The sequence below is a fragment of the Crocodylus siamensis genome, chromosome 15 (assembly GCF_052110815.1).
Source record: "Crocodylus siamensis isolate JL-2025a chromosome 15, ASM5211081v1, whole genome shotgun sequence".
In the NCBI taxonomy this organism is placed as follows: Eukaryota; Metazoa; Chordata; order Crocodylia; family Crocodylidae; genus Crocodylus; species Crocodylus siamensis.
Window position 1 is genome coordinate 44,311,539 of NC_143409.1, and position 14,313 is coordinate 44,325,851.

The window sequence follows — 14,313 nt, forward strand, 5'->3', positions numbered from 1 at the left end:
AGTTGTGCGTTTCGCTGAGGCTTGGCTGCTTTCCCTACCCAAGCAGCCAACGTAAACTTGAGTTCAAATAAGTAATGTTGGCCAGTAGACCAAGGACTACATTCTGCAAGACACCACATCAAAAAATTCTCTCTATATGATGATTTATTCATTATTTTGTTACAGTTCAAAAGTACAACAGAAACATTACAAACTTCTTTCTTCAAATTATTTTAACGTATGTCATCATTGTCTAAAAATCAGTCTCTCCAGAACTGGAGCTAATTGGGAAGCAAATCATTTGAAAAATAGAAGACTAGAAAGGTCCAAGAGTTGGCAGACAGATGGCGGGAACGTGTAGTATTTGAAGCCACTTTTAACCTTTGAATTAATGGTTTCACTTTAGATGAATGCTGTAGTTTTCTAGGCATAGGTTTTAATATGCTGTGAACTAGACCAGCATATTGAAACTCAAACTCTGGCGATATGAAAGAAGAGGCAAAGGCCAAACAAATTAGCTCAAGCAATTTCATGACAGCAGTTATTAACACACAAACAGGCTCTGCAGTGGAAGGCACACACCTGCGAGTTCAAGATAACTGTCCCCAATACCATCTAGTGATAAATTTACTGCTGCTGGGACAGGGTTACATCACTCTAGGGGTTGTGCCAGGTGTTCACAGTTCCCCCACCACACATTCTTTATATTGGGACAGCTTGACTTGCAACAGGTTAACACGCTCATGATCATGAGTCCCTAGGCTTAGGCCTTCTTACCGCTAAGCTTAACTTGTCTCATTATAAGTAGAATGCAATGGAACTGCTTTATATCATTGCCTTACCAGAAGAATACGAGAACATAATTTATTGTAAGGAGTACAGCCAAGTACAATTCACACGTTTGTGGGGGGAATGGATGTTAAATAAAATGAACAGACATCTTTTATTTTCTTAACATTCCACTGCTAAAAAAGGGTTTGATCTTCAAAATCAAGAGCCTGGTCAGCCAGCTGAGGAAGCTGAACAAATAAGAACCATATAATTAATTCCTAAACTACAATAATTACATACAACAGAACTTAAAGGAAAGCTTTGTCACAATGAAGTTTTCCCTTCCCAGGAAACACTTAATGCATTCCTGCTATAATGAAACACCTTATAAACACCATGTGACGGAATTGTGAAGTTGAATAAGCATTTCCGTCTAGCATCACAATGTTCAGAGTCCTAACAGTATTTCATTATACACTACCTAAATACTCACTGAGACTACTCCAACAGGTCACCTGTTTAGCTCGTACAGATTAGTAGGCTAGACCAAAGCCTGAGTCAAGTTAGATTGACATATGCTTGTTTCTACAGACATCTACTTTGACTACTAAAGTCAGGCAGTTCTGAGCATGTGAAGTCATTACGATTCAAATTTTATTTATTTATTTATTTTTAAATCAAGTCAGTAGATTGCCAACATTTTCTGCAACTCACAGGCCAGTCAGTCCTACTCTGGGCAACACTGAGTGACTGTGAGGCTAGCAACACCAAGTTAAACCAACACTGAAGAAATATTAAACTTGAGGATGAGAAACTTGTAGATTCTGTTTCAACAGAAATGTCCAAAGGAAAACCTATAGTTTAAATGCCCATTTCCCCAGCATCAATAGTTTCACCCTTGCCATAAAACAGCTCTATTTAATGGCACGGGAGCATTCTAGAGAATACCTGGATAGCCCAATTTGTACTGCCGTCTTGAAAAAGCCGCTCCTCAATACTTTTAACAAATACTGCATTGTAACCCAGAAGCGGCCTGGCTTTTAGTGCAAAAACTTTTATCTGGAAAAGGTCTGACTTTGACAAAAGAAACCCCCAAGATTTGTGACAACAGAAGGATTGGTCCCAGAAAGAGGCACCCATTTTCAATAAAGCAACTCAAAAATCTCTTTCTTTTAGTAGGTTATTAAGAATCTAGTAACAAGCCTCAAGTCAAACCATGTTCTTGTGGTAGAGCCTCAGTTTTTGTAGGCCAGGCTCTGCCCCAGTTCTGCAAAGAACCTAAGTCTACACTTCCAGCTAAGCACATTCTACACCACTCGACTGGACCCGAGCCAGAATACTCAACATTTTGCACATGTTAAAGCTCTAAGTTACATGCTGTGCGGTTATGAAACCCTGCTGGATTCCAGAGAGCTTTTCCCTTTCTTACCGCTTGGTGGGTTTTTTAAGCGAGTCTTGGACAATACTTTTACCATATCAAGAATATGGGGAGAGAACAGTCATAGAATCTGGAAAAGATCAATTCCGTTAGTACTCACATATGCAAATATTCAAGACAAGACTGATAAACAAGTCCAGAAAGAGACTGAACTCACACAAGCCTCTGCTTATGATGAAAAGCAGAGAAACAAATTTAAATTGAACAAAACTTCAACGGATCAAGTTACCAACTCTTCTATGCAGAAACTTTAAATAGAATGTGGCTCTAAAAATTAAAACTTAATTTCACAATTGCTTTGCTTGCACAAGCTAATAAAATGCAAGTGGAAATAAGTGGGGACAGAATGGAAACAAGTATATAAAAAGCCTCAATGTTAATAAAGTTGGTAAATCATTCATTCAAACATAAGCTTTTTATTGAAAGATGTGATAAGAGAGAAACCTGATGATATTCATTCACATCAAAAATGTCCCTTTTAGCAAGAAAGCCTTTTGTCTGAGACTTTATCCATGAACTGACATTCCCCACTACATGTGCTGTTCATTAAAAAAAAAATAAAATAAGTCAGTTCAGTAATTTATTCTGCCAAGGCCTTGGAAAAATGTGCAAAAAAAGTTGGTAGTTTATTTTGAAGATTAAAAGTGGTTTATAGAATGGACCCCTACCCTATGTAATCAGTAATCACATCAAGAAAAATACAGACAATATTCTGACCTACAGGTATGCCTGGATGTTTTAGCTAGTCCAAGGAACTGTGCGTGTTAAAAAGGCTTATGCACATCTCTCCAGTTACACTAGTTGAGCCCTACAACAGTTCTTCCTCCAAAAAAGAGAAGCATATGAATCCAACCATATAAATTGGCAACAGATGCACAATAATCTATAGAAGTCATTAACAAGCATTTAAAATTCTACTTGTTCCTGTGCAAGTGTGCAGATACAGTAAATACAGTGCACTTAAGACAGAGTAATTTGACAGTGTTTTAGTTTTACCATGCACTCTGTTGTATCAAGCCATGGAAGTCCCAGTCAGGTGGGGAGTGGGGAAAGAGAGGAGGAAGAGAAGGGCAAGATGCATCTCAGGATGAAGATGGCCAACTTCAGAGTGAAAATGCAACAAGCACCTACAGGTTGCTGAATCCCAAGACACAGGGCCAAGAATGTATGCCCAATAAAAGATCATCCTTTCCCCCAGTCCTAGAACAACATGATCATGTTTCACATGTTTGGACAAAGCAAACCAACTGATGTTTGAAGATAGCAAAGGATATCATGGTTTAAGAAAAAGAAGTTAAATCCTGACTAAAAGCATCAAAAGCACGTTAAATCCTACCATTAAGAAACCAGAAATTTTGTTTCCTGTGCTCAAGGCCTGTATTTTCATATCAAGTTAGTTGCAATTTCAGCATGGGCTAAAATCAGATGAAACCACTGACTAAATTCTTCAAGATTTTTCTGTGTAGCTAATATTCAGAAGGCAAGTGGCAGGGGGAGGTAAACTTATTTAATTTCCATAATAAAACTAATGAACTTAGGTACTAAACTGCTATTCCTCAATTGCATTGTATTTTAACCCAGCTGAAGACCTACTGTACCCATTAGCCCATGGATGCTGTACCCATCATAATCTGTTTTATCAAAGCATAATGTTTTCACTCCAATTAGTACTTTTTCCTTTGCTACAGTTGCAAGGCTGATCAATGAAAAGAGCTTACATAGGTAACCTTTGCACCTAGTTTTTGATCAAAGACCAATTTTACTGCAAGAGTCAATGCTAAACCTTTCAAATATAGTGCACTTCTGCATAAAAAAAAAAATCTTACTTTCATCATTACATCTGTAGTTTATATAGTTTGAGGAGCCATATCATATCACTAATTAATCTACTGCTTAATATTTGACACACAAGCAAACAACCTGGATGGTGTTTGGTTTCTCCATAGCTAATCCTAAACTGGAACAAGCACATCACAGGATGACAACTGCAGAACCGCAGCAGGATACTGAATCAGTATTACTACATGACCCTAAAAAAAGGTTTATTGAACCAAAAAGACAGGAGCAACAATCTTGGCTGAATGCCAGACACACAAAAATGGACAAGAATCCTGGAAGTTTTCAGCAGAAGTCAGAAACAACAAAAGAATGAAAAAGATAAAATATTGGTAAGATCAATTTTGGGTATGGGCTTTTTTTTTAAGCCTCTAAGTACTGAATTAAGTTTACTTATCCCCAAACAGATAAGCAGTCCATTAGTAATAAGTTGGCATTTGAATGAACAATTAAACGTTCTCCTTTCCCTTAGCCCTCTTCTGACATACTTCACTGCTTAAGCTGATAGTAGGTCAAAAGTTTATGGTACTATGCAAGCCTGAACACCAAAAATAATTTTTTGAACTCATGCCCATTCAACTGGCAAAACTTGTTGAAAACAACTGAGGACTAATTTGGCACCAAGAACACATATAAACATCAGTAAAGACAGCGCAAGCCATTTAAGTGTTGATCCTATAAGTTGTTTTGTACTAGGGGGTCTACAGTGCTCCTACAGAAAGCATCCCACTTAAAGAAGTACAATGCAAGATCAGGCCCCAGTGATTACCTGCACATAAGGGAATTACAGGTTACATTACCCCTTAGTAACATCTATCCTCTGGCTGTATGGACTTCACCACAGAAGGCTAGGTGACCAGGGACAAGACTCCTATGGCTTTGCAGAGGCAGTAAGACCAAGAAATTAATGGAGAATGAGGCAGAGGAGCAAGTGATGTTGAACTGTTAACCTAGAAAGTGTCACAAGAAAGTATTCTCAACCTACTTCACACTGGCACCAGCATTTTTCAGTGTTTTACTGATCTACTTGGGGTACAATTGCCTGAGACTGCCAGCACCAGATCAGACTGCAAAAGAATCACAACTGGTGAGTTACCAATTATACATTTTAGCTACTTTCACTCAAGGAAGCCTGATCTCTTAATAGCTGGTAGAACAATTAAAATGTTGATTTACAACTAAATATAGCCCTTGCCAAGTACTATTTTTTTGCTAATCAAGAAGCTATATTCCGTATCTATATTTGTGTAAGTAATAAGCTTAGCATACATATATTTGCTTTATGCTTCACCTTTTTAAATAAACATGAGAATACTGTGCACATTTTCTATACAAGCTATTGACTAGTAGCTTCTGTCAAGATACACGAGTGGAAACTGTAGTCCAATTTAATAATGTAAGATGCATAAATTTGCATTTTAAAGTGTAACAATGTACTAAATTAATATAAAAAGGTTATCAAAGTATTTATTTTTAAAGAAAGAGCATATCTATGGCTGTTAAACAAAACCAATTGTTGCTCCCAGGCCACCGTCCTTCAAGATTTTACTAGTATATCTCAGCTCTCTCTCTCAAGCTTTCCTATTTTGTCCAAGTCCTAGTTGATACCAACCTTGAATAAACTAGTCGCTCAACTACAACAATTGAGCAAACTGAGATAAAAAATTATTTTCTCTACAGGCAGAAGGTACAAAACTTATATACTGCTTCAACCAACTCTTTTTCCAGGTACTTATTCAGTGGCTTTGAATGTTCCTTAAAGAAAGCCAAACCACAGAACTGGTCGGCAGCAAATATCCAATACTCAATTACTTTTCATTTACAGTATTTGATCAGAAGACAGCAAGTTAGTCAATTTAATTCAAAATTGGCAAAGTTTTGTTTTAAAATGTGAAGTGCTCAAACTCCAATTTAAGTACCAAAATATCCTCTTTGCAAGAGTCTGAATTTTTTTTTTTTAATCTGCCTTGCTGTGTAATATCTGCCATTTCCGTGCTGATCAAGATTTACTCTGTGAGCACATCTATTTAAAAAAAAAAAAAAAAGAGCGACAGTGCCTAGTTCTGTTTTCTGATTCTAGAGGCTGCTATCAATTCCTGAGCACTGCTGTTCACTTCATCATCCTAAATGGTCTGGCGTACACAGCAGTAAAATGCAAAAAGAAACACAAGAATGACAGCACACAATCATTTCTAAGCATTGCTTTACTGTAAACAGACTTAACCCTACAGAAGCCCGTCTCTGCAGGGGCCATTTGAAACCAGTGGCTTGATTCCTGTCATTATTGTGTAGCAAGAAGCTGACAGGAGGCAGCAAGATGCATCTGGTTTGTAAATAGTGACTCATCAGCTCTAAAATAATACCATCTTGTCTGAAGGCAGTAGAATAAACACCCCTCCCGACTGGAGCTTTTAGTGTCACCAAAATCCCTGCCATCTTCATCAAAACGTTATTCCTGCAAACCTCGGACAACATGAGAATTTCCGGTGCAGTGGGGAGGGGAGGGCCCTGACACCACTTACAGGAACACGGGACCTTCTCAAGGAAAACCGACAGCTGACAGTGGGTCCAGAGCCTGCTGCTGCCCCCCCCCCCCATCAGCCGCTCTCTAATGGTGGTCCCTGCCCTGCCTTCATGCCAACGCAGCTTCCCAGCACCTCTGCGGGACATGGGAAGCCACGTTTTGTCCGCAGCCCCTTCTGCTGCCACAGCCGGGCTGCAAGGGAGTGAAGGCAGGCAGGGGCGGCGGAGCCGTGGCACTCACGGCAGAGCTCCTGGGGAAGCGTGGGGAGGAGGCCGCGTGCTGCTGTGACCCCACAGCCTCCACCCCCCGGATGGCCAAAGTGTCAAGCCGGGCCTGGGGAGGGGGTGGGGAAGGGGGACGGGGAGGGGTCTCCTCCGGGCCCGGCGCTGTTTGGACGCAGGCAGGAAGCGCCCCCCGGCCCCGCGCACCTGGATGACCTCGTTGACCTCGCGGATGCACTCCACCATGTGCTGCAGGATCTGCTCGGCCGTCAGCACCTCGTAGCGGTAATCCTCGTCCTGCTCGTGGCCGCCGCCGCCGGGGCCCGGCCCACCGCCCAGCCCGCTGCCGCCGCCGCCGCCGCCGGGGCCCAGCCCGCCCGTCTCGCCGCCCAGCAGCCCGTCGCGCTCGCCGCCCACGCCCAGGCCCGGCTCCACCAGCTCCACCTCGCCCAGGTCCAGGTTATCGTCGTCGGGCTCGTCGTCCTCGTCCTCGTCGTCCTCGTCCTCCTCGGCGCCGCTGTCCTCGCTGCACTCCTCGTCCTCGTCGAACTCGTAGTTGTAGCCCTCGTCCGAGTCCATGGCGGGCGGCGGCTGGGCCCGGCCCCGGCCCCGGATAAACCCCGCGCCGCTCGGCTCCGGCTCGGCCTCGGCCCCGGCCTGGGCCCCGCCCGCGCTGCCGCCCCGCCCCGCCCGCCCGCGCCGCGCGGGACAACGAGGTGCCGCCGCCGCCGCTGAGCCAACAAAGGGACGCGGCGGCCCCGCTCCGTCACCGCGCGCTGCGCACGCCACGCACGCCGCGCTGCGTGCCCTGCGTGCCGTGCGTCCCCGCCCCTCACGCCGGGCTCGGCTCGAGACCGCCATCTTGGGTGTGCCCAAACAAAAACAATCCCCCGCCGGCCGCCATGTTAAGTGTGGCGGCGGAGCCTTTGGTGGAGCGAGCGCTCGCCTGCTTTTCCTCCGCACTCTCCGCCGCCATCTTGGTGGGGTGTTGCCCTCACGCTTGTCAGTGGATCCGCCATATTGAGTGTGGCGGCCCGTTCCTTTCGCACCCGTCTCTCCGTTTTAAGTGTGAAATTTGTGAAGTTTCTTTGTTGAGATGTATATTTTTGGCACTTTAATAAACAAAAAAAAAAAGTCTGTCCGGGGCTGGGTTGGGCTGTGGCCTGGTGTTTGGTCTAGGCTGTGCCCAGTCTGGGGGGCGCTGGGCAGCTCCTGGCAGCTTGAAGCTATCAATGCCCCTGGTGTGCGGGGTCCAGCAGCCACCGGAACCAGTCCTAAGCCTGCGGCGCCCGTGCAGGGTCAATCCCACGGGAAGATGCCAAAGGCCTCCAATGCAGGGCAGCACAGGGCAAACAGGAGTGACAGGCGCAGCTGGGGTCATCACCTGTACCGGATTGGGCGGGACAGTCGCAAAATGCGAACATCGAGTCCTGGACCTGGACTGCATAACTCTGGGACAGCATTTGTTCTGGGTTCCCCTGGACACAGTCGCTACCGTCCTAGGATCTAGGGGTGCCAACTCTGTTGGAGTCTGGGGAGGTTTCCAGAACGTCAGCGCGCCCGCCGCGCAACATGAACATACCAGCGCACCCGCCGCGCAACACGGACATACCAGCATGCCCGCCGCTCAACACGGACATGCCAGCGCTCCCGCCGCACAACACGGACATGCCAGCACACCCGCTGTGGAACATGGACATGCCAGTGCACCCGCCACACAACACGGACATGTCTGCGTGCCCGCCGCACAATACGGACATGCCAGCCCACCTACTGTACAACATGGACATGCCACTGCACCCGCTGTACAACATGGACATGCTAGCATGCCCACTGCACAACGCAGGCATGCCTGTGCACCCACTGTTCAACACAGACATGCCAGCGCACCCACTGCTCAACATGGACATGCCAGCGCACCCACTGCTCAACATGGACATGCCCGGGCACCCACCGCACAACATGGACATGCTAATGTGCCCACCGCACAACATGGACATGCCGGTGTGCCCGCCACTCAACACAGACATGCCTGTGCATCCACTGCACAACACAAACATACATGCCTGTGCACCTGTCACACAATGAGGACATGCCAGTGCACCTGTGACACAACACAGACGTGCCTGCGCGCCCACCGCTCAACACAGACATGCCTGTGTGCTTACGTAGATCAGTTATCATTGGCAACGTGTAGGGGGTGCATGCAGGTACATACCCCCTGAGATTAGCAGTGCACCTCCTGACAGAAGTGCTGCTGGTCCTGCCAGCAGTGCCCGCAGGCAGTCACCACTCACCACCCTCCCCTCTTGCGGCCAACACCACTGGCAGTGTCTGCAGGCAGTCGCCAATTGCCGCTGGCCGCTCTTGACACTGCAGCATCTAGGGTTGGTCACTGACTGCTGGTCAGCACTCATCACCCCTATCACCAACACTGCTGTGGGAGCTCTCTGCCGCCACACCCCACCAACACTGCCACCACCATCGCCTGTAGCCAGTCGTTGTGCCCCCCCAGCCTCCAGGGGCATGTCATTCATGTCAGTTATGGATTACGGTGCATAGACTTTACATCAGGAAGGCAAATACACATGACTGTTACATTTTAAAATCTACTGGACTACTGTATGAATCAGATTCAACATTTAACATTTATTTTAATGCATGCCCTATCATTTAATCACCCAAGTGACTCTCAGCATTCTCCTGGAGATTTATATCTAATTCCTGGAGATTCCAAGTCAATCCTGGAGGGCTGGCAACCCAACTAGTATCACATGTGGGGATCCGGGTTTTCTGTTCCCTGCGAAGAAACAGCAGGTTTCCCCTGCAGGTGGGCAGCGTTCCAGCCTCCAAGGGGCTGCTTGGGGCTGGGGGAGCAGGACGTTCAGCTGCATTTTCCCCCTACCTGCATCGGTCAGTCCCTAGCGGCACATGGCTCCGACACTGCTTCTGCTGACAGTTGCAGACCCAGCTGGGCTCACCCTGTCCTGCAGCACATGGGAAGCTGGCTTCAGGACTGACCGGTGCAGGTAGAGGGAAAGTGCAGCTGAGCCCCTGCTGCTCCGGCCAGGCTCGTCCCATCCCGAGCGGCACACGGCTCCGCCACTGCTTTTCCTGGCCGGTACCAACCTGGCCAGGCTCCTCCTGTCCCCAGCAGCACATGAGAAGCTGACTTCAGCTGCATGCTGCCTTTTCTGGCTGGTGCAGACCCTGCTGGGTCCATCCCATCTGGAGCAGCATGCGGCTGAAGCCAGCCTACCAGGTGCCGCTGAGGACAGAGCGAGCCCGACGGGGGTGGCACTGGCCAGCAGAAGCGACAGTGGAGCCTCCTCCTTTTTGGGACCAGCTGGCACAGGTAGGGGGAAAGTTCTGGGGGAGGTCTGATGCCCCTGAAGCCCAACTGCTAGGGCAGGATGTTAGAGGGGTCAACAACCCCTTGCTACCTGGTAATTTATGCAAGGGGAGGGCAAAGGTCAAGGGGCAGGACTTCTGGTCCCAAGGCCTTCGGCTTGCTTTCTGCAGGTCTCACGGGTTGGTGTCCCAAGCGCTTCCTCACAGGCCTGATTCAACATGAGGCCAGTCCCTTAGACTTCAGCTGTGCTACTTGTGTGCCTGGCATGAAGCCTGTGACTTACGTTTGGTTGCTGAGCAATTCCCTGATTCTCAGCATCACCTATTCCAAGTTATATGTGCTTGGAGTATGCAGGAAGCACTCCTGCTGTATGTTGCATAGGGCACAGTTGGACACCTGTGAATAGTTTGCTCAGCTGTGTGATTGCAGGGCAGGCCTGGCACCTATTTTGCTTTGAGGAAGGAAGGAGTTGTGATTTGAACACAAGGCTGGGAGTCAAGCAGGCAGGGTTCTGCTCCCATCCCTATTGCAGATTACCTTGTTCTGTCTCACTGAGGTTTCAGTGGATAAAATATGTAGGGACCTCACAAGAGGCCAGCTGATATCCTCAGCACCATGCATTCACACTAATTGGCTGACCCACATATTTTAGGAACATGGTCACAATGCCTGTGACAAAGGCTTTCGCTCATACCCAGCTGAACTACTGCAGTCTCCCTGCCAGTTTCTTTTCATGATGGAATGTCCTTCTCGCTCTATAGTTCCTAGCACAGTCCCTTGCATGTAGGGATGTCACAAACCTTTGTTCTACCCATGCTGCAGGGTCCTTTATACTAAGGGTTTCAAAAGCCCCAGAATCACTATCCATGGTTATAAGGCACATGCCATGTAGATAGGCGAAAATATTTGCATTAATGGTAATGCTGCTGTGTGGAGGCAGGGCAAGCGGTTGGACATGTCATCGTGCCATTGGTGTTTCCTGGGTTAGCATACACAGAATTTTGTGTGACCATGGCTCTGTGTCTCCGCTCCCTCTCTGTGTAATGGACATAAACATACCCATCTCACAGGAGCACTTTGAGACCTACTGCCTCAGAAAGGGTCATCTAGGGAAATGTAATGGAAAGTTAAAATCTGGTTTTAAAAGCCATGTCATTATTTATTAAATTACGAGCACAAAGAGGAATATTATTCATTTGAGGCCCCAGTGAACTGCTATTACACAAACAAATCCACCAACTTTTATCTACTGCAAATGACTGGTATCGATCAAGTTTGCAACTGAGGCTGCAGAAGATTTCCTACCTGCTAGAACAGAGATACTCAGAGCAGAGCCCCAGAGTCTTCAACTTATCACCTACCTGTCACAGGCCAGCTGGGCACTGTGATATATCACTTTAGTTGCAGGCTAACCAAGTACTGCAACTTATATTAGCCACTGGGCTTTTTGGCTCGGGATCGAGAAAGTGATGTTGGGAGGAAAGCAATGACAAGTCTGACTTATAAAAAAGAATTAATTTTACTTATATCAGCAAAATATATAGTTTACACATATGACAGTAAAAAAGTTAAGTTAATAAACAGATAACATAACACTACAAGTTAAAATTGACAGTGATCATAAAAACAGACAGACAAATCAACCAAGGGTTCCCACTTGGTTAGCAACTTATCCATAGTCCCTCAGTGTGGTACAAGTCGAGTTGAGTCAGCGAAGTCAGGTGTCCCCGATCCACACTGTCAGAGGGAGAACCGGGGAAAGGTCCCTCAGTCAGGATCTGGTCCTCGCTCACACAGGGAGTAAGAGATCCGGGGCCATGGGACAGCAATGACCCTTCTGTTCCGTCCTTCCTGTGGGTCACTTAATGTGCATGTTCTTTTATATCTTGTCTATGCTAATCTGTTGGCTTTTTAGCCACTCGTAATCTTATTCTATAGCTGTTATCCTATACGGTTAAAAGGTGTTAGAAATCATTATAATAAGTTACTGCCTAAGCTTGGGTTTACCCAATAAGCAAATCATACCACATCACTTTGGGGTCTGAGATTAACATGTCCCCACCCAAGTTCAACCCACTATTTTAATTATACCTTGTGGTTAGATCCGTTAATTTTTACTGACTCTAAGTGAAAAATTATAAAATTAGCTAGGTTTGCAGTTTTATTCTTTAGTTCTGCTTTTTAAAACTCATGCTGTCTCAAAACTAGTGCAAACAGCTATATATATAATTCTTACAGGTTATATTCCAGGCAGACAGCAAACAGTTTCATAAACTGTATTTCAGATATCTTCAAAAAGCATTTTCTTTCTGCTATGAGTTGCCTGTTAACCCTTTTGGTTCTGGCCATCACACCTACCAACGGATATTTTTTTCCCTGAATGAGTTAGACACCTGTTTTTCTTTCAGTCATGAATAATATGATATATGCACTAGTGAGCTGTGCATGTCTTACCCAAAGTACTGTAGGGTTTGGTTTGGTTTTGTTCTTCCTTTTGACCTGGAGTGTGTTTGTCACAGTTCACCCAGGAGTGACAAAACCAGCTGCTCATATGGCTCCTCAGCTGGTCAGGACTGCATCAGTGAGCTAGAACCATGATTCTCAACCAGGATGCCTTGAGATCCTTTCAAGGGTGGTGTTCAGTACCACACAATGTTAGCACTGTTAGGTGTACAAATATGATTCACGAGATAAACTCAGAGATTTCAGATAGGAATCCATCTGTTAAAAACATCTTGCCTGAGCACACACCAACTGCAGATGCTTCTTCAGTCTGATGAAGGGTATTTAAACCCAAAAACTTGCTAATAAGAATTTTTCCAAATATTTGAGTTGGTCTAATAAAAGATATCAGCTTTCCCCAAAGAACGTTTTCTGCCTTTTGCCTAGTGTGGTCTTTTTGTGTCTTCTGCAACAGAAGAATTGCTCTATTGTTTTTCCAGTCAAAAAATGAAGTGAAAATTAAGAGCTGGCATTTCCTGAGGAAAGCCTTAAGTCTATTGAGGGGTACCTCACATATAAAAAAGTTGAGAACCACTGAGCTAGAGAAATAAATCTTACATTGTCTGAAGGTGGTTTCTCTGCAGAAAGCTGTTGCCTGTCCTTTGGTTATCTGTCACAAGTGACAGGAGCTACTGACAGGGTGAGTGTTAAGGGGAGAGGTCATTGTTTTGGGGATACAGTAGCAGATAGATTTATACAGTACTTTTTCCTTCCAACCCTTTGGATAGAAGACAGAATTCAATTTGGCTTAGTAATACTCTGCATTTTGGCTCAGGAGAGGATGCTCCCAACTGGGCCTGACTGATAATATATCTTGTGCTCTTATCCTGTGTGCTGCAGATACTGTAAGTCCAGGCAGGGTTCAAGCCTCTCCTCCTCTAGAAACACAGGGTTGATTTTTCATTATTTGGTGCCTTTGGGAGTCTCTTGCACCCCTGCAAGATGACTACGTTCTGATTGGGAGGCTTTAGGCACCCACTCTGCATGGCGAGAAATAACAAGGTGTAGGGCAACAGGGAATCCAGCTCACATTATGCAGTGCAGTGCTGCCCCATGTTTGTACTGCACCTAGTACCATGGGGCCTTATCCTATGACTGGGGCTCCCAGGTGCTCTAATAATACAAAAAATCAAATCCTGCAAATAAGCTAGTGTGTTTGCATGAAAGTAGATCTTGTATGAGAAAACTAGAGAGAGATCTTCAAAGTGCATGAGCATCTACTATTCTTGAGGCTAGATTTGCAAAAGCATTAGATACGTAATTATATAGATGGGCACCCAATGGAATTTTCAAAAGCAGCTGATGCAAGTTAAATGCTAACCTGCTTTAGTCTCTTCTGAAAATCTCCTTGGGTGCCTGCCTGCACCTTAAAAAAAATCAGGCCTTCAGATAATTTACATCACTGAACAACTGAGCTAACAGAACTCACTAGGGATGGAGTTGTTCAGTGTCCTCACAATACAGCAGTCTCCCTGTGTAATCATAGTGGTTACCCAAATCTGATAGCCCCAGTCCAATGCCAGCCTTGTCCAATTGGCTAAAGAAAGAAAGGGGCTTGGTAGTATACCAGGAAGGGTAGCAAACCCACAGTGGTAGACTGAAAAAGAGGACTGATTTCCACAGCTCTGGACTCTCCATGGAAACTGCTGCATTGACAGTGCTGGCATTGAAAATGAGGGGGCTCCAGATC

The 14,313-nt window shown here is 45.7% G+C and overlaps 1 protein-coding gene across 2 annotated transcripts in view; it reads right to left on the minus strand.

Moving 5' to 3' along the window:
• ARIH1 (ariadne RBR E3 ubiquitin protein ligase 1) overlaps positions 1-7,546 on the minus strand; it is an 88,151-nt gene extending 80,605 nt beyond the window's left edge. Inside the window, exon 1 of one of the 2 annotated variants that reach the window (XM_090028680.1) lies at positions 6,977-7,546. In XM_090028680.1, coding sequence (XP_089884806.1) covers positions 6,977-7,348 — 372 coding nt within the window. In that variant the 5' untranslated portion in view covers positions 7,349-7,546. The remainder of the gene's footprint in view (positions 1-6,976) is intronic. The other variant, XM_090028681.1, reaches the window with a different exon arrangement.
• Positions 7,547-14,313: the final 6,767 nt, after the last annotated feature.